Below are 18887 nucleotides of genomic sequence, written 5' to 3'. Positions count from 1 at the left end.
ATGCTTAGAGAGGTAAGATCCCAGGACACAAAATGGATAGAACACTCATGGGAAGCACGTGCTGTGATCATTCCCTTACTTCCCAGATGCTGGTCCAGCAAGCACAGACTGCCAAAACCACTGATGCTGTGACACAACGTATAGCATTGAGGGGAGCCAAAATGAGGAATTAGAGACCATAACCTCTAGTTATTAAAGCAGATAATAACGTTGGAAACGGGGCATTCCCCAACAGCTCAAAATAAGTAGTCTGGAGCAATATGACCCACTTAGCACCATCCCCTCAGGGCAACTCTACCTCACCCACACACCCTGCTGTTCCTCCCAGGAAGCCAGAGGTAGCCACCAGAGCTAATTCCTCCCCAGAAATAGCCTGTCCTTTACCCTTGCATTGTTGCACAGGAGGAGGATCCACTGAGCCGCCTTTTCTAAACAAACTCCAGTACCCCTCCAGCCCCTTCCACCAGGAAATCAAAGCTACCCATAAAGACACATCTGATGCCTGTAAATGAGACCCCTGTCCCATTCTCTAAGCCCTTCCCTCAAGTGAAACAACCATCCAGCTACTCCTTCTTCCATTTTGCCCTCCTTCTGCCCACAGTCAGAGCAGTTAAGACATGTCTGCATACATGTCATTAGTCAACAGACAAGAGGGCTAGAGCTGTTTTTAAACTGTACAGGACCAACAAGGTAACTTACTGTATCTGCTCCCTGGTCCTTTCTTATATTTACCACCAAGTTACCTGAGCATGAGGTTACTCCAACAATTATGGGATAAAGCTTAACCCACTATGGGACAAATGTGTAATCTGGCATCCAAGGCAACACATCTAATGCTGTTCTCCTTGGCTCTTGCACAGCTACTTTTTATTTACTTGAAACGTGTGTGTCTAGATGATGATATATATGTGCTAAATAACATCTTTGTCATCTACTTTCAGCATTAAAAACATTAGATTTTGTAAAAAGAGCTGCTTAAAAGCCTTTTTGAAATCCAGACAAATAAAAGCCTCTGCCCTATTTGCCACTTAGATGCTTTGGAAGTACTGAAGTATCTTCTAAAATAAATAAATAAATAAATAAAAAGTATGACTCATTTTACTAAAGCTGCATTCGTTATTTTAATAAATAGATTTGGCCACATTGTCTCATCCTGGCTTCTGAAGTGCTCCTGTAATAGCAGAGACTTAGACTTTCCCATTTGGGTTTCTCAGATCAATCACCTGCAGTCAGAAATGGCAAGAATCTTGGGGGAAGAAAAGATAATGAAATTATAAACATTTTACTTCAGTTGTGACCCACAGCTCCAACAGCAACTGCAGGCTGGGTCTCAAACATGCCCCCCTGAGCCTGAGGCACACAACAGAATCAAACCCTAGGACTCACTTGACAATAAAAATCCCAATTCCCATCTTAACACTTGAGAGTATAAATTGTTTCATAGTCACCAAAGTTAAGGAACTTCAGCTGTATTTACTTTAGGCTCCATCACACAGAAGAGGCTGGTGCAGAAGGTTTGCATTTATGTATTTACATTTCAGCTGAACGACCTATAAATTTTAATTATAGTTGAAATTCAGAGCGTTCAGCTGGAACTCCGGTAAAGTACCTTCTGTACAAAGGTTAGATGGATTTGACATGATACCATCTCTGCCTCTAGGCTGTTGAGAAACTCTTGAGATGGAATCAAGGACTGGGTTTTCTGGGCTCACATCAGGAGCACTTTGTGAAGGACACTGGTCTGACAGCATGTGGAGATCCTCATTCTTCCAGGATGCTGCAAGACGCCCTGCCATACTCCCCATCAAAGTTCCTCTTCTCAAGGGGGAAAAATACTCTGTGCTTTTGGAAAGTTCCACAGAGAATCAGACTGCAGCACACCTAACTCACACATTTGGAGCTCTCCTACCATGTCCTTTCACTGGAACTGAATTAAACTCCCTTTCCTTCGCCTGCAACGGGCAGATTTCTTCAGGAAATTAAAAAACATTAATAGACCCGATGAGAGAGAGAAAACTCCGCACACAGTGTTGCTGCAAAAAGCAACATTAACTGATGTTTGCTGTTCATTAAAAAAGAAAAAAAGTGATGAGGTACAAAGTGGGGAAGAGTCTTGAGCTTCCTGAAACACATAAACCTTAAAATTAAAATCTTACTTCATGATGTCAGTAACCAATTACATCATAGGTGGCACATAATTAAACTTATAAAAGGGTTTCATTATTTTGGTTTTATGCTGCATACTGAAAACCAGCGTATTATTAATTTTAAAATTGTGTCAATTAGAAAAACCCCAAATGGAATCAGCAATTAAATATTAAAGGTGGCTGCCTCAGTGGAAAACACTCGGAAGGATAATTGGTAAAATTTCCTGTGCAATGCAAGTGCCATTACAAAATTGGAATCCTATAAATAAATAAATAAATATTTTAAAAAATCAGCCTTTTGAGATTATGACGACTTTGAGCTGTACAAAGAAACCAGCCGTGTTTATGTCCTGCAGGAGTACTGAGTCTGGGTAAATAAAAGCCCATGAAAACAACAATCCCAAATTAGCTCAGCAACTGCACAGACTGCTGAGTCTGTATTCCAAGTCTGGACCTTCATTTCTAGCCCCAGATTTAAGTACATAGGATTGCACTGAGAGCCCATACCAGCTCCTGAGGAGATGATCTCTGCAGCAGATCTCTTCTCCCTACCGAGGCCAGGACTCCTAAGGGGACTGGCAGGGTGGAACTGAGACCTGCACAGGATGGGGACTGCAAGGAAAAACATTATCTTCCTTCAAAACCTGCAATTTAAAAACCATTTATGCTTCCAGCAGCACACAAAGCATTTTTCAGTGTTATGTCTCTCCTCTCTGTAAGGTTCACAGTATTAGTTTCAGTGCAGTTTTGTCATCAAAGTCCAATCATTTGATCCAGATGAAGCTGGTACCTTCCATTTAAGGATCACTCAGATCAAAAACAAGCTAAGGAACTCCTGTGTTACAGAGCCCCTCAAACCTGTGATGCTTGCAGCTTGTCAGTGTAACAAATACAAATAGAAATATTCTCTGGTTAAAGTAAAATGCCACATGTGCAGGTAGTGCTAAGAAGTCTCCCTCTGAGTTCATCCTCTTCAGGTCAGTTTTTCCCAGGGCTTCCATAATTGCAGTTAAAATCCTCAGCACAGGCAGTAGTGAAAACGAGTGGCTGAGAGGCTCTTGGAAAGGCATGCTGGGTCTGCACATCATGTCTGAGGTACTGTGGAGAGCCCACAGATCTCTGCAGCTCCTCCATGACTCCCCTTGGCCACCCTGTCCCAGAGTGCCCAGGGAGCTTGAAAAGCATGGGATTTAACACTCAGCCACTTACACATTCCAGTCACTTTCTGTCTTATTTATGTGCATGCACAGTATCCTGATAAACTATAAGGGAGGTTGCAGCTACTCCATCTGCATTCCCTTTTATGCTGGAAAGATAAATTGGGGCTGATTCAGAGGACAGATTTAAAGAACGCAGTATGTTACTGAGACAAGCGCAATCTTCCCAGGGAGCCGCTGTAGTGGGTTGTCTTGAGATCATGCCTTTATTTGTTTGCTAAAATAAATGGACACCACACAAAACCCAATTCATATATGAGACACCTCAGACAGCCCACTATACCTTCCTATTTTGCTTATCCAAAACTGTCTTGTTCTATTATGTCTTGATGGGACCACTTAATGGCACACAGAATACTAAAAATAATAAAAAGCTAATTAAAAATTTCAATGCTTTCCTTTTAGTCTTTGGTAATCTAAGAAACTGAAAGACATTTATATCCAGAGCACATTACAGTTTAAGGGGTTTTCTGTCTGTAATAATCCATGGATACTTTCAATGGATTTTAATACAGACAAAACTAAAGATATTTTATGGAGCAGTAGAAGAATTTAATAAAAAAATCAGAATCAGTCAATTGTCTTTTTAAGACTAAGTGATAGAATTCAATAGCAGGGATAAAAGTCCTAATAAATTCCACAGGAACAGTTCAGAAGGCTGAGACAAAAGTTATAATTTCCTTTTAAATTAAGAGTAGGACTTTTCCCTAAGGGATGGTTTGAAATACAACTGACCAAAGAAATAAAATACAAATGCTTGAGCTTCCTATATCTCTCTTGACTGTATTTAAAAATATAAATGCAAACCCATGATCAACTTTTGTTATTACCAGTTTACAAACCGCAATTTTCAGAGACCCTGAATCCATCCTGGGAGTGCACTCAGAGTTCCGAGGCTCTGGTTCTTGAATTTAGTAATGAAGGCAGATTACCTTAATCTAAGGAGATGCCATGAAATCCTCCAAGTAGATGCAGAGAGAGGCTATGCATTTGCCTGCTTTGTTTGGGAGGGGAAGCCCACTGGAGCCCTGCCATGATAATAAAGCGCTCCCTGCACACCAGTTCACACGTGGGGCTAAATCTGAAGTGACATTTCTCAATGAAAAGCAGCACTATTCACTCGTGTGCTCAGCATTTTGATGTCCACCAAAATGTGGCAAACATGATTATAGAGATCCAGCAGGCATGCCACAGCTCTATTTAGTCCTCATGGTTTAACACAATGCTATGCAACATATAAATAAAATATAACTGGCTGCCTTGGGATGGCATTCTGGGAGTATGATTTCGTGCATATGGATGGACTTGACACACATTTTGCAAGGACAGAATATCTGAACCAAAGGGGGCTGGCTTTGCCCACCCTTTAGGGTCAGTTCAGCATCCTGCCCTCCAAACTATGAGCCAGTGCAGAAACTTTGGGCTTCAGGGACTAGTGATGTTTATTTGTGCTACTCTGCATGGCATTTTAATTAGTAACTGTGCGGATTTAAAAACTTTGAATGGACACACAGGGGCAGTTGTGCAGCCTAGCTTTTGTGTTTCCACTCTCTCAAAAAAATCCTGTTTGAGGACATCAGCAGGGGGTTAATGGAAGCTTTGATAAAGTTCTCCGAAGCCTTTTATTGTTGCTGAACTACAGACCAGACTCTCCTGTCTCCCTGGCTGCTTTCCAATTAATGTAGTCAGCTGCAAAAACAACTACAGAATTTAGAAGCCCATCTAAACACTTGGTAGCCACAAACATTCTTGGGCAAAATCTCCTTCCACACGAAAATATTTCTGTGCCAGTTGTTTAAGGGAAGAGCTCAGATCAGTTATCAAGCTCCATGAATGGGAAATGTCAGTGTGCTGCCAGAGAAAAGGGGACACAGTTAAATAGTCCAGAGCAAATAAAAGCTGCAGGACCACATCTTCGTCTCTGTCAGTTTGGTAACTATTCATCTGTACCAACATCACTGAGACCAGAATTTGACACCTCCTTGAAGTAAATTTATATCATTTCAGTATGATCAATTCTACCAGTCCTGAAATTAAATGTGTCTTTTTCCCCAGGAGGATGTGTAACTAACCTCCATTTTCCATACCAAACCACGAGATCTTTCAAAAAAATGTGACCAAACTTTTATTTAAATGCTGCAATTACTTCTTGGCTCTATCTGACATGCAACTTGTCTAAGCTGTTCGTTGAACCCTGAAGCTGGTTATTTACTAAGGAGCTTTAGAAAGCACTTTTTTTTTTTTCTTCCGACCAAGACTTGCATCCCCCACCTTGAATACAAATTCATGGAAATGGGTGGTGCAGACAGCTTTGCCAGAAAGCAGGCAGTTGTTATTTTAATTATTATTTCTTTGTGGAAAGCTGCAGTTACCTTAAAATAATAATTTAATCCTTCTCAACAATAGTTTTCCCGGTTTTGTTTTTAAGCATACGGGAGCACGTATGCTTATAACTACACAATTATTACAGACCATCAGTTAAAGTCTCTGCAAGAACACAGAGTTGTTAAGGAGAAACTCCCACTTGCATCTGCCAGCTTGGAGAAGCTCCTTACTCAGACATACATAACTTACACACATACTTAAACATGCAGCAGAAGAAATCTGGAGTGGTCAACACATGACATCTTTTAGGCTCGGAGAAATCTCATGCTCAACGCTGAAATTTGCCCATCCATTGTTCACTTCCATGCTATTCCCAAATTTCTAGTGCTAGGATCACTTAACTTCTTTCTGGATCTCCCACTGCACTAATATTTGAAAGATCTGTAGTTTCCCAAAATACATCATTTGGTTTGCTTGAGAAGTTCTCATTTTACTCCTTTTGATGTAAATCTTCAGACAGCAAAAGCCAAAACACAACTCTCTTGGAAACACAAGGGAAATGGAAAATGCAAGGAAAAGAAAGGCAGGCTGCTGTCCTGCACAGCCTGGCAGGTCACCTCCCTGATTACAGTAGATGAAACCCTACAACAGCTGATAAGTTGTCCCAGCCCTCCAGCTTGAAAATGTGTGTACAAGGGGGGGATCACTGCTCATGTCTAGCAAATAAACATGAAGCCTTAGAAACACCACTGGTTTAGATTCAAAATGAGAAAGTTGCAGACAAGTAGCTGGGAATTCTGCAAGATGCTGCAACAAATCACTCGGAGTGTTACGCTCACGGATCACCCCTTTTTCAAGTCCCTGCTTACTAGTTTTGAATTCACGCTTGACACAGCTCCATTTGAAGAATAAGGAGACTGCTGATCCATCATCCTTACTACAAACACCTTAAAGCAAAAGAAGAACACCCCTTTGCAACTCTCCTTTTCCATTACCCTGACATTCTACAGAAAAAAGAATGCAGCAGCTCGTAGTATCACACACACTTCCCATGCTCTGGACAGCTGGCATGTAACCAGATGTTTGCCAAGAGATTATTTTAAATCAGGCTTGTGGGGACTGGGTGGCCAGGGTGCCGTGACTGTTTACACATACCCAGCTACGTGCATGAGTTCCCTCACGGGTCTGTGTGCCTGTAAAAGGACTACTGGAACAGGCTATTTGTATCCTTTGGCTGCAGGGAACAAGTAACTGGAAAGGGTGGGACTCTGCTGGTAGCAAGTACTTTGAAAAAAAAAGTAAAAATAAAAACCTGAATTGACTCCTGGATGCCTGGGAAGGCTCCAGCCAGGTCCAGCTGTGCCCAGCATCTGGAGTGCCACTTGCTCCTCTGCTTGGGCAGAGATATGAATTCACCCACCTGCTCAGCTCCCAGGCTGGGTCATCCAGCTTGCTGCAAACCTCCACACTATGAAAAGGGGCCAAACACTCCCGACTGACAGCCTGTCCCAGCATTTTAATCCTTCCCCCCACAAAGCCCTAAACCTCACCCTGTCCCCACATCACCCAAGGGAGGCAGGAGGGAGCTGGACTGGAAAGCCCACCAGCCGTGGAAGGGGAGTTGACTCGCACGAGCCTCCCAACAGCCTCACCAGGCACTAGGGAAGGGTGATGTCAGAGCAGAAAATGACTTATTTTGCCAGCTTACAGTATTTTACAGGGCCTGTGAAACTGTGACACAAGTGTATGATGAATTCTGTCTTCACATTCACAGAGCTCCTTTCCTAGCTATTTGGAGATGAAGTCTTCACTGGGGTTATACAGCCCTTCAAAATTATGTTTCAACACAACAATAAACAGTTCTTCACCAGGACTGCATTAAAAAAAGGCATTTTTTTTTTGCAAGAGCTGAGCTGAGCATAAAACTAGCAGTCTGAATGACTACAGACCTTGATGTTTTTAAAATCAAAATTAACTTCTTTCACCACCTCCCTATGGGTAAGATTCTTATTATGCACATAAATATCACCACACAAAAATCAAAACCTGTTATGTTCACTCTCAGCAAACAGAAATGATTTGCTATTATTTATAGTGAAACCAGGACTATACTCAAAGAACACGAGGGAGTTTAGAGAATCAGATGGATTGTTCAATCTTCATAGTAACTGTTAATTTTATTTTACAGTAGTAGTTTAAGCTCTGTGACTGAAATCTACTTAACAGTGTCTTTTGATGTTTCACTACAGAGCAATTCTGTACAGATAAGTTATAAATATCCAGGAAAAAAGTACATTAAAATACTGAAATCTTTAGGTTTTCTGGTCTTGGCATGTGTTGCTTTTGATCTGCCTGAGCAACTATTATTTTGTCGATACGAGGAGTGCACACTGACCAAGGGCAATGTATGTCCATGAATTTTTACTGACTGCAAATGTAGCTCAGCACAGGCTAAACCATGCTGGCAGAATCTAAGACCTTATATGCATTTTCTGTGCTGTTCTGTACAACACGTGAGGAATGCTAATCAGCATTTGAAAGGAAACGTGGGCTTTCAAAGAAGACCCACCGAAATGCAAAATGGGAATATATATTCCCCCAGCAAAAAGTCCAGTAGAACTTATGAGTCATCTAGAAGCAAATAACTCCCACTTCTCCCCCCCCAATTGCTAACTTGAAACACAATCATCCTCAAAGGATCAGGATCTTTCAAGGTTGGTTTTTTTTCTTCCTTTTAGTAACAGAATTAAGAACATAAACAACAAACAAATCTAAAGGCGAAATAAAACTGAGTAACAGTTGACATTTCCCATCCCTGCAGTGAATGTCAGTATTTTGGGTTCACTACAGCTGCAGCCTGTCCCAGAAGAATACTCAATTCACATGGATCTCCTTGGCAGTGCTTAAGTCCTGGTGGCACCGTGACCCATTTTAGTTCCTGCCTGGAAATGGATCCTGAACCACCGCAGGGCTCTGAGTGACGGTGAGGGACCAGGGGAGCATACAGAGGAGGGGGAAGGACTGCAGCACCGCCAGCCACACTGCTCTGCCTCCGAGATGAAGCGGCTCTGAGACAGGTGAACAGACAGCTAGACAGGCAAGGTGTGGGGGAGCGCAGAGACAAAGGGGTTGGGGAGAGGAACGAGAACAGAAGGAGGGAAAAATGGGACAGAGAGCCTGAGATATTCATAAGAAAGAACAGTTCTTGATCCTGAGCACAGGCAGCTTGAAAACATCCGGTAAGATGCAACGGGAGAAAGACGAAGTTTATTTATTTATATTGCATTTTCATCCTAATTGGCATATCCTGCATCCATCTAGTTGTGTCGGTCCACTTAAGGAAACACTGAGCCCAAGGTAACCTAACAAGGTAACAAATCACCAGGCAGTCTGTTTATTCTAAAATAGCAGCTGCTTTAAACTCCAGCAAGTGAAGGAGCAAGAAGGACACCCATCCTTCATAAAACGCAAACAGAACGAAGGGAGCAAAGCAAGCAGCATAACGAGTTTGGATTTTAAATCTCATTTAAGCTTGTGTAGGCTCTGCCCCCCACACTGCTGCCCTGCCTTATGAATACCTCTAGCATCCGTGCAAAAACCTTGTCCCGGCGGCGCTGCCCCCTTGGACATACACAAGAGAGACTGAGCAGTGAAGTTGGTTCTCGGGCTGCAGACCTAAACAGCTCAGCTGTAATCTTTAATAACAATATAAACTGTTTAGCGCCTCTTCAAAAAAAAAACCAAAAACCAAAAACCAAAACCCACAAAAGCTTCCTGCATGCTGTGAACAAGATCTCTTTATTGAGAGCTTTACTTTTAATTTTGAACAGCTTCACAGCATTATCCTTAGCAGGGGAAAAAAAAAAAAAAAAAGAGCCTGGAGATTTTTGAGCTATTCTGACAACTGCATGGTAAGAGTTCCTGAAATTACTGAAATTAGCTTCTCCTAGCAGCATCACAGGAGAATTGCTGGTCTGCATCTCCTCCACAAGTCATTTCACATTTTTTAAAGATGGACAAAGTGCTTATTTGATTTCATTTCATCGAAAACTAAAAGCCACAAAAGCCACCACCACTGATGGAGACCCACAATATCAGCACTTCCAGTATTCAGTGTGCTAGGGATGTTGGTTCCAAGTTTCAGCGTTTCAGTGTTCCATCCTTGCTTTTTTAATTTGTTTATAATCTTATATGGGAAAAGAGTAACAGTTCCCATCTCAAAAAAATTTTAAAAAATTATTATATTAAACATGCAGAACAGCGAGTTGAATTCACGATTCAAAATTCTTAAAATGTCACAACACTGAAGTATTTCACTAGGAAATAGAAATTTGTACGTGGTTGAAAGCCTGAAATTTAGCTTTTTTTTTTTTTTAAAGTAAGCTATAAAAACCAGGACCTTTTCAAAGGAACCAGAAGAAATACTTTTTCAAATGCTTTTTGATCCTACTTTGAATGGTGAATCTTATTTTCATTTAAACACTTTTCTACAGTATTGGAAACTGAAGAGTTTCTAAACAAAGAGGGGAAAGTAAACTGCCTCATTTCATTATCTCTAGGAGTAAAATGGTAAAAGCAAACAAAAATCCACCTGTGCCTTTCGACTGCACCTTTTACATCACTGCAACACATTTCGTCAATTTTGTGCTGAATATACCAGTAACTGATTTGTCATTGTTCTCTGCCTGTCTCCAAATGCACACCTTCTACAGGAGCTGACACTATAACACATGCAAACATACAGATACCCAGATTCCTGATTCTGACATCAAAAACTGCTTCTAAAATTTCTGCATATTTTCTTCAGGTTGTATGGCTGCATATTTGGAAGGTCAATTTGTTAAGAGGAAGGATTCCCTGGCCTCCTGCATTCCTACTGAATTTAACCTCAAAGATGCACCTCTGGCAAGAAATTCTAGCAAATTCCCCAGAATACAACCCAGAAACTGCTCATATGTAAAGAACTCCAAAAAACATATTGACAACATTTTTTTCCTATCAAATATTGGAAAGTACAAGCAGAGAGAGCAAAAACAAAGTAATTTCCAAATTTTCAGTGTTGGTAGTTTTATTTTTATTAGCAAAAAAGGGAAGAACTGTTTTTAAGGGAGGAGCTTGGCTCTAACCTGAATTTAGAAATTGCCTCAAAGAAACCAAGGCATTACATTAGTGTAAGAAAGGTGCAAGATCAAAATCAAGTCTGTGGCACTGCTCTATCATGATGTGATTTCTTTATAATGAAATATAGTGAAAGAAAATTAGTGGCATAAGGATTTTAATGCACCCCAGACACACATTTACAATGATTAAACAGATCAGTACTTGTAAAACCCAAGAGTCTAACTTTACAAACCTTTACTCAAGCAAGCAGCTTCACCAAAATCAATGGGATTATTTGCATATGTAAGGATTATTTATCTCAGCTGAGATCTGTAGGTTTAGGCCACACATTTCTATTTAGATCTTCTATGCAGAAGAAACCACAAAGCTGTATGAAAAACGGGAGAACACTGGCATCTTGGCGTTAATTTTCATTTATACCAGCACAATTTTCCCTGGCCCTCTGACGCATTTGATAGACTGGGCACGTTTCGAAATTGGAAATGTTGGCAAAAATACAAACTTCCTGATGTGAAGAATGCTACTCATGGATAATAAACAAAATCAATTCTTATTTGCATATTCAATCAGATTTGGGTTTGCATATAAAAGCATAAGATGGTAGAATTTTCACACGGTAGATGGATCCTGCTCACTTATCCATGCATATATGCATCCACTAATCCTTACACATGCCAAAATCAGTCAGAAATACTCTCTTTGCTAGGCATTCATAGCACAAAAAAACACTGTCCCTGCTGCTGTTCTCAACCTCCTCTTTTCGTATAGCATATGACAGCACTCTCCCACGGCTTTCTCTCAAGACTCCCTAATAGCCCCTGTTCTCTATTAGTCTTCTTTTCACTAGGCAAAGCGATAGTTTGAATTTTTGAATCATAATTTAAAAGGGATGCTGTCAACCGTACGTGAAGAACAAAAAACGCTGGACCAGATTTTCAAAGGAGCTTCAGCTCGGACCTGACAATTTCGCCTGTAACTGTCAGTGCCAAACTGAATGTATCTCTCACTGGTAATACTGACGCGTTCCAAACTACAGCTCAGATCTGCAGATTTAGACCGTGCATACCTATTTTTCACACACATCTACTAGGGAATAGAATTAAAAACATTTATGTAGTCCAGTACTATCAAAATATGCAATATTAATATTGTCCCATACCCCAGAAGTCTAACAATAAATTACCACCCTGTAAGCTACGCTCCCAGGTGCAACATCTGTGGGACCTGAAGGCAATCAGTGCTGTGAGCCATCAGATAACAGGTTTGACGGTCTTGTAGCCAGTCTGACAGTCTGGATCCCTAATCTGCATATAGAAGACTGTCATATTCAAACATATATAATTTTGTGCATCACATTAAAAACTCAACTGGAACCCTGCGTGAGAAACCCTAGCTTGCTGCAAACGAAGAAATGCTTTCACATAATTAAAGAAAAAGATCAAACAAATTAGCATCAAAACTAAACGGCAATCTGCTGCAGCAGCCTTTGCCCTTACTAGGTCAAGCAAAAGGGACCAAAAAATCAGAACTGCCTAGGGTATCTGAAATAATCTGGTATACACAGAAATAGTATTTCACTCTCCCAGATGAATGAAGCGCAAAAATCAGACAGCATGAAGATGAAAGCTCATATAGGATTTCTGCAGCAATGCCAGCTCTGATCAATTGAAACATTGTCAGCAGCAGGTTAAGGAGGTATTTACTTAACAACGGAACAGAATTTAATTGACTTTGCAGGAGAGGAGAGTGAGCAGGCAGGCAGGCGAGCCACACTCATTCCACTCTTTGAATCTTACACAGTCCTTTTTGAAAGGGGGCAGGAGCACAATCCTGTGCTCCCAGGGTGTGTATTTTGCCCTCTATAAACACCAAGGACACATTTGTGTCCCTGTGCCAGGTCTCTCCTACAAAGGGGTCAAGTTGCTGAAGGGCCAGGAGAGGGGACAGGGCAGCTGTGCTGTTGTGCTTCTGCAGATGCCTCAGCACAGCCTGCTCCCAGACACAGCACCCAAACTGTCCTCTTCTCTCTAGCTCTGAAGAATTTAAACTATCCATATAAATAACCAGAAAATAAGGGTTTGACCCAGTTACACATCTTAGAGCTCCTCGCATTCATTTGCTAATGCTAAATGTAATGGAAATCACAGCTTTCCTAAAAAACAGGCAGCAGAGAGAGAGGAAGAGAATTACTGTTTATGTTCCTACCTGCTTGGTTAGTTGTCACAGTGACTGACACAGCTTGGTCCTGGCTGGGGTTTTGCTTGGACACTCCATTCACCGCCCAGACTTCAAAGGTGTAGTTAGTGTGTGCCAGGAGGTCAGTGATGGAGACTTTGGTGGTTTTCAGGCCGTTCTGCTGGGGGCTGAAGTGCACTCCACTGCCGCAGGACCGGCAGCGGCCGAGGTCGCCGGCACCGCACCTCTTGCACACCACGTTGTAGGAGATGTCTTCCCGGCCACCTTTGTTCTGGGGGGGGCTCCACTCCAAGTTCACTGATGTCTCATTGACATTGGAAATCAGGTTCTGGGGAGCAGATGGAGGGCCTAAAAAGACAAAGTTCACATGTTTTTAGTAACTGGAGAAAGCTTACATAGCAGCATCAGACTTAGGGTCCCAGACCTGTGCAACTCCCATTTAAGTCAAGGACAGCAGAGACTAAACAGAATTTTACTTCTCTATGTTCTTAATAAGACAAAAAATTAACTGGTAAATCAAACTCTGATCTCTTAATCTGAAGAATTAACAGTATCTTCCAGCTCTAAATAAGCCTGAAAGCTCAGTACTTCAATTAAACAAGAGGGCTTTTTTACTTTCACTCTTTATACATGTTATGAAAAATGTTAAGTTCACATATTTTACACTGATTTTTCCATGATCTCCTGAGCAAAGGATCAAATGCATAAACTCCTGCTTCACTTGACATTTTCAAGGTCCTCCAATACCTACAGGCAGACTGTCACTGAAATTGTTATAGAAATATCTCATGAGATTTTTTTCTGAAAAATAGAAGTGCAGTATTTTCCAGACAACTTGATGTCAAATCACATTCAGTGAACACTGAAGCCCATCAAGCAGGGACCTGGACATGACGTTTTGGGATGCAGAATGGAGATCTGAGAAGAAAGCTGGACACAGAACTAAAGCTTTGAAGGATGAGGAATAAAGGTTACAATAGGGGAGTGCTGGAGAATGTGAAAGAATTGGAGAGAAAAATATGGTGAGCAGCTGAACGAAGAGCTGAAAAAAGAGACCTGGTCAGGAACAACAGATCAGACAGAAAGCTTGGAAATAAGGCTGAATTTGAGGTACAAGGTCAGCTCTTCCACCGCAGGGACAGGAGACTTTAAATAAACACACTGCCAAAGAGTTCCCAGCTGTTTCCAGCACAGGGATTTGAGGACAGAGTCAAAGGCAGGCTGGGGATGACCTCCCTGGGCAGGAGGGGGGTGATCTGGGTGCGGGGCAGAGTCTGCTGGTGGCAGCTCCTCCTGCACCTTCAGCCCCCCTTTTGGGACTGCTGACCAGGGGGCAGAGCCCTGCCTTGCTCTGGACCAATGCACAGGCAGAAATCCTATTTATATGCTTAAATCCCCACAGGCTCCAAACCCATAGTCAAATTGAAAATGCAGAAGAGCTAATCCTATGACTCTTAATCTAATTTCAATATAGTTGAGACACACTTTATGTACCCTTAAATTTAACATGGATGATTCAGAGCAAACCCATGAAAGGAATGGGTATTTTATACATCCCAAAATGTTTCCCTGGCCACTAAAAGGCAGCCTGCTCTGGGGCAGAGCACAAAGGCATTTTGACTACACATATAACACTTTGAAACAGGTAAGCACTATATCAAAATGAAACAGAACAAGAACAGAGCTTGCAAAATATAACGATCCAAACAGGAATACAGTAAAAATTGCTGTCCTTAGTAACTACTCCTAGTCAGAGTTTTATATACAAATATTGGCAGAAAAATACTGGAAATAATTTTGTAGAAAGTCACAAATTTCATTTTTATTCAAGACACGAGAGCTCATGAAAGCTTCTTAAATTTTATCAAAATACATTTTTTCGTTGGAATTCAAAAAAAACTCAATCAGATCTCCTGGCAGAAAAGAGAAAAAGAAAGTTCTGGCAAATTTCATGCCAGTTTTTGCATTCCTGCTATTTGTCAAATGTTATGAAACTGAGGGGGGATGTTGGAGAAATCAGTCAGCACCAATAGTTTAATTAACTATATAAATACATCAGTCATAATCTCTGATATGCCAAAGGTACAAAAAGAGCCATGAGGGTAAGATGGGAACCGAATACATTGCAGTGAAATTCTGCTGAAATTACAAAGTGACTTATCAAATCCAACAGCAAAGAGGTTAAGCTGTTAAGAGGTGTCTATGGGGAAGATTAATTCTGGCTCCCTCAATTCATCAGGTGCATCTCAAAGGAAGCCCAAGACCTAAGCACGATGTATAAGACAAAATTTTGAGGGCTGCATCACCTCTCTGTGTCTGTGCTTGAAGCCACCAGGATGTTACACATGTTCAACAGCAGACAGGACTTTCATTCTGGGACGGGTAGGTAGGTTAAGAAAAGAGTCTCACGTTACACAGAGGTCAAATGTATGTAGTTATCTTCAGTACCTAATGACAGGTCTCTGTTGCAGGAGTAGCTGAGCAAGGATTGTTTCTTTGTGCTTACTTCAGAAATACAAAATTAATATATTAATTTTGAAAAGAGGGAAACCCTCCCTTCCTGCCAAACCTTTGAAACAGTCTCTGAGTTAATCAGGTTGACAGGTAAAATTACTGCAAGAAGAGAGAGCCAGGGCCAGCCCCTGCCACGGGGAGCCCTCCTGCTTGCTGCACCACCAAGTTGCCATTCATGGCTTTTATTCATACACTGGCAGCATTTAGGACTCCTAAGGACAAAACCCTTTTACTGAAAGATCAGTTACTGAACACAGTAAGAGATGTTTCCTGATCCAAAAATACTTAGAAACTAGATGGGAAAGAAAAGGGAAAGAAACTGATTTTAATCGCTGCTCATCATGCGGAAATGGAGGCAGACAGAGTTGTGGTAAGATAAGGGCACACAAGATGTGCCTTGCACATCTGGGCATTGGTCACAACTGTCCCAAGTGTCAGCCCAGTGTCTCTGTCCCACAGCCAGCTCTCCTTCCTCCAGAAGCTGGCTTTGCCAGCTCCCTGGGCAGGAGAAAGTGGTCTCTGCTTTGCCTGCAAATACACAAGTCTTCTTTTCAAAAATACACTCGGAGTGCAATGAGGTGGAAGACACTTCTGAAATTGTGAACTCAAGCAGCAGCACAGGAACTGCTGAGCAGGAACTGATCCAAACTCCATCAAACCCAGACCTCCCCAGACTGCCTCACACCTGGGCTCTCTCTTCAAGGCGGGCAGGTGCACAAGGTGACAAGATGGGCAGGTGCACAGTGTGACTGTCCTTCCACACTGTCAAGGAAACAGGAGAACCAACAAAAGCCTCAGGAGGGAACCAGCAGCCTCAGCAGCCTGCAAGCCCAAGGCCACACCATGCAGCCCTGGTCTGCCCTGGCCAGAGCAGCTGGCAGAGCCAGTGGAAGCTGAGGCTGTCTGTCCTCCCAGAGTCTGGCCAGCACCTGACAGCAGGAAGCCCTGAACAGAAACCGCTCCTGTGAGAAACAGCAAGAGCCCTATAGCAGGAAAAAGCAAAAGGCGTTTTCTTTCAGAGAATTCACTTGCTGCAATCACACACGCAAGCGCATCGACTCGCAGCACAGCCAGGAGAGCTAAGGTGGTGCCAGTGCAAACACCTCCCTCCCCAAGCAGCACCCGGCTCCACATCTCAGCGGGGTATTCCTGCAGCAAAGACCTCCACACGAGGAGGGTTCATACTGCCACAGCTGTGGTCTGAATGATGTGCCTCTTAGCTCAGATACAGCAGCCAGTTTGGGGTTAAACTCAGAGTTGCTCTGATGTCCATTAAGATATTTTCCAAGGCTCTAGGTCCAGTTTCACATGGGAAAATGTGCCAGAATGAATCAAGCTCCTCAGAAGCAAAAAGTCAGTAATTAGTATGTGGGACAGGGCACTGCAGTGTCTAAACAGAGATGCGACGAAGCGGAAAACCAGGGAAGCAGATGCTTGCAGGTCACAGAGATGAGTGCACCACCTCCAGCATGAAAAGGAAGATGCGGGGGAGTCTCCAAATGGTGGGCTGACATTACAGTGAGGGAAAAAGCAATTTCTTTTCTTTCTGGAGCATAGTCATCAATGGAGCTGTTGGCACCGGGAGTGGGGAATGGCTTCAGATTGATGGGTCTGGTTTCAGATGTTGAAACACAGGGCGTATCTGCTCCTTCAATGGTGATCAGGATTTGTTTTGTTTCTGACAAACAGAGCCGCTGCTGCTAGATGAGATGAAAACCCTTTCAGTGCCACGCCAAGCTGCAAGTGCCAGCACAGTTCCGGGATGAACCCAGCTAGCAAGATCCCACACGAACAGCATCCTGACAGCCCGACCACCACCCTCACACAAACCCTGTGTCCTCTGGCACAAAAATATAGCTAGGGGCAGATGAAAGAGGAGACAAGGACCTGTGCCTCTGAATCACCACCACCGTCTGTGACTCTGTCACAAGTCCCATGATTTACAGCACTTTTCTTAAAACTCCTGCTGATGGAAGCACACTATTGCATGGGCCATTCACCATGCTGGAAGGAGTTAACACTGCCACACTACCCAGGACAGCTTAAAAATGTGGCAGTTCCTAGAGGGAAAAAAAAATTTAAATCTAGACATTTTAATTTTGAAAAACCAACTAACTTTAAAGCTCATTTTATGATTTTGGGAGGACAGTTGCTGTCATTTTTCCTGCCCAAGTCAACAGACTCTGAGGGATGATCTGCAGAGCCGCTCACTATTCTCACACTGGGGACTGCAAACAGGACACGTTTTGATCACAGGGCCTGAAAGCCAGATCCTTCTCCCAGTCCATTTACCAGCACCACGAACAGACATGGGGGTCTCCTCTGTGGGAACACAGGGAGCGGAAGTTTTTAATTTTATTCCTTCCTGGGGCTCCATAAATCTTGCTTCACAATAAACCCATCAAAATCAACTGAGCCATGAAGCAAATGGAAAGCCCTGGGTGGAGCAATTCATTGTGTGTGTCAGGGCTGAGGGAAACACTGAAGAGTCTGTTCAGCAACAAATAATCTTCATCAAGCTATGTTCCTCATCCCTCCTATTAGATTTACTTAAACGTATTAGGCAATGCAGATTGTTTGGTTTTCTCTTGGTGCAATAACCTATAGCCTTCATATCCATCTGTCTTTCACCCACACGTAGATCTAGATCTGTCTGTCTTAAGGACAGTATTCTATCTTATGTCAAATCAACATTCGGGGAAACAAGAGCTTTTAATGTGTTAATAGCATGACCATTACTTGTACTAAAAGGACTGATGTATTTTAGCACTCCTTCTACAGCCTCAAGCAGCATTTTAGCTTTTCATCCATCAGCATTTCTTTCCCTCCCTTCTTACAAAACACTAAAGTCCCTCTCCAGTCAGAAGCCTCCCACATGCCCCTGTATGACCGACAAGGGCCTGCTGAAAATCACGATAAGGGCACTTATCAACACCTGACTGTCTCCCTCCTTCCTTCCAGACCACAGGAGATTTCCCTGTGCTCCATTACCTGTGTGCCAGCTCTCTGTGGATTATAGGTCTCTGTGGGCACAGTTAAGGAGCCTCTGTAATGCAAAACCAGGGATCAAGTCCGGTCCAAGCGTTAGAGTGACTCACACAGAGCTTCTGCAGTGAAGACCCAGTAATGAACTTGCTCTCCAGGACTAGACTAGCACCTGTGGGGTGCAGATGGCAAGGGGCCACAGCTGCAAAGTGAACCAGGCTGCAGACTAACACTGGGCATAATGACACCTCAGTAAACTGTTTATTTGCAAGGAGAACAGTATTTTTCGTTTAAATCAGCTGCCCTAAACACTGAGGGACCATCACAGCTTGTTGGGTCAAACATCAGCAGGTTGTTTTGCCTGTTGTTTGGACCATCCTGC

General features: G+C 42.5%; 1 protein-coding gene across 1 annotated transcript in view; it reads right to left on the bottom strand.

The window, feature by feature from the left end:
• The window catches only part of EPHA4 (EPH receptor A4), a 106719-nt gene that overhangs the window by 35656 nt on the left and 52176 nt on the right, over positions 1-18887 (bottom strand). Inside the window, exon 5 of the mRNA XM_051781422.1 lies at positions 13016-13354. Within this exon, the coding sequence (XP_051637382.1) occupies positions 13016-13354 (339 nt within the window). The remainder of the gene's footprint in view (positions 1-13015; positions 13355-18887) is intronic.

Source organism: Manacus candei, unplaced genomic scaffold (assembly GCF_025592945.1).
Source record: "Manacus candei isolate 608988 ecotype Guabito, Panama unplaced genomic scaffold, ASM2559294v1 h1tg000015l, whole genome shotgun sequence".
NCBI lineage: Eukaryota > Metazoa > Chordata > Aves > Passeriformes > Pipridae > Manacus > Manacus candei.
This window is presented reverse-complemented; position numbering and strand designations above follow the sequence as displayed.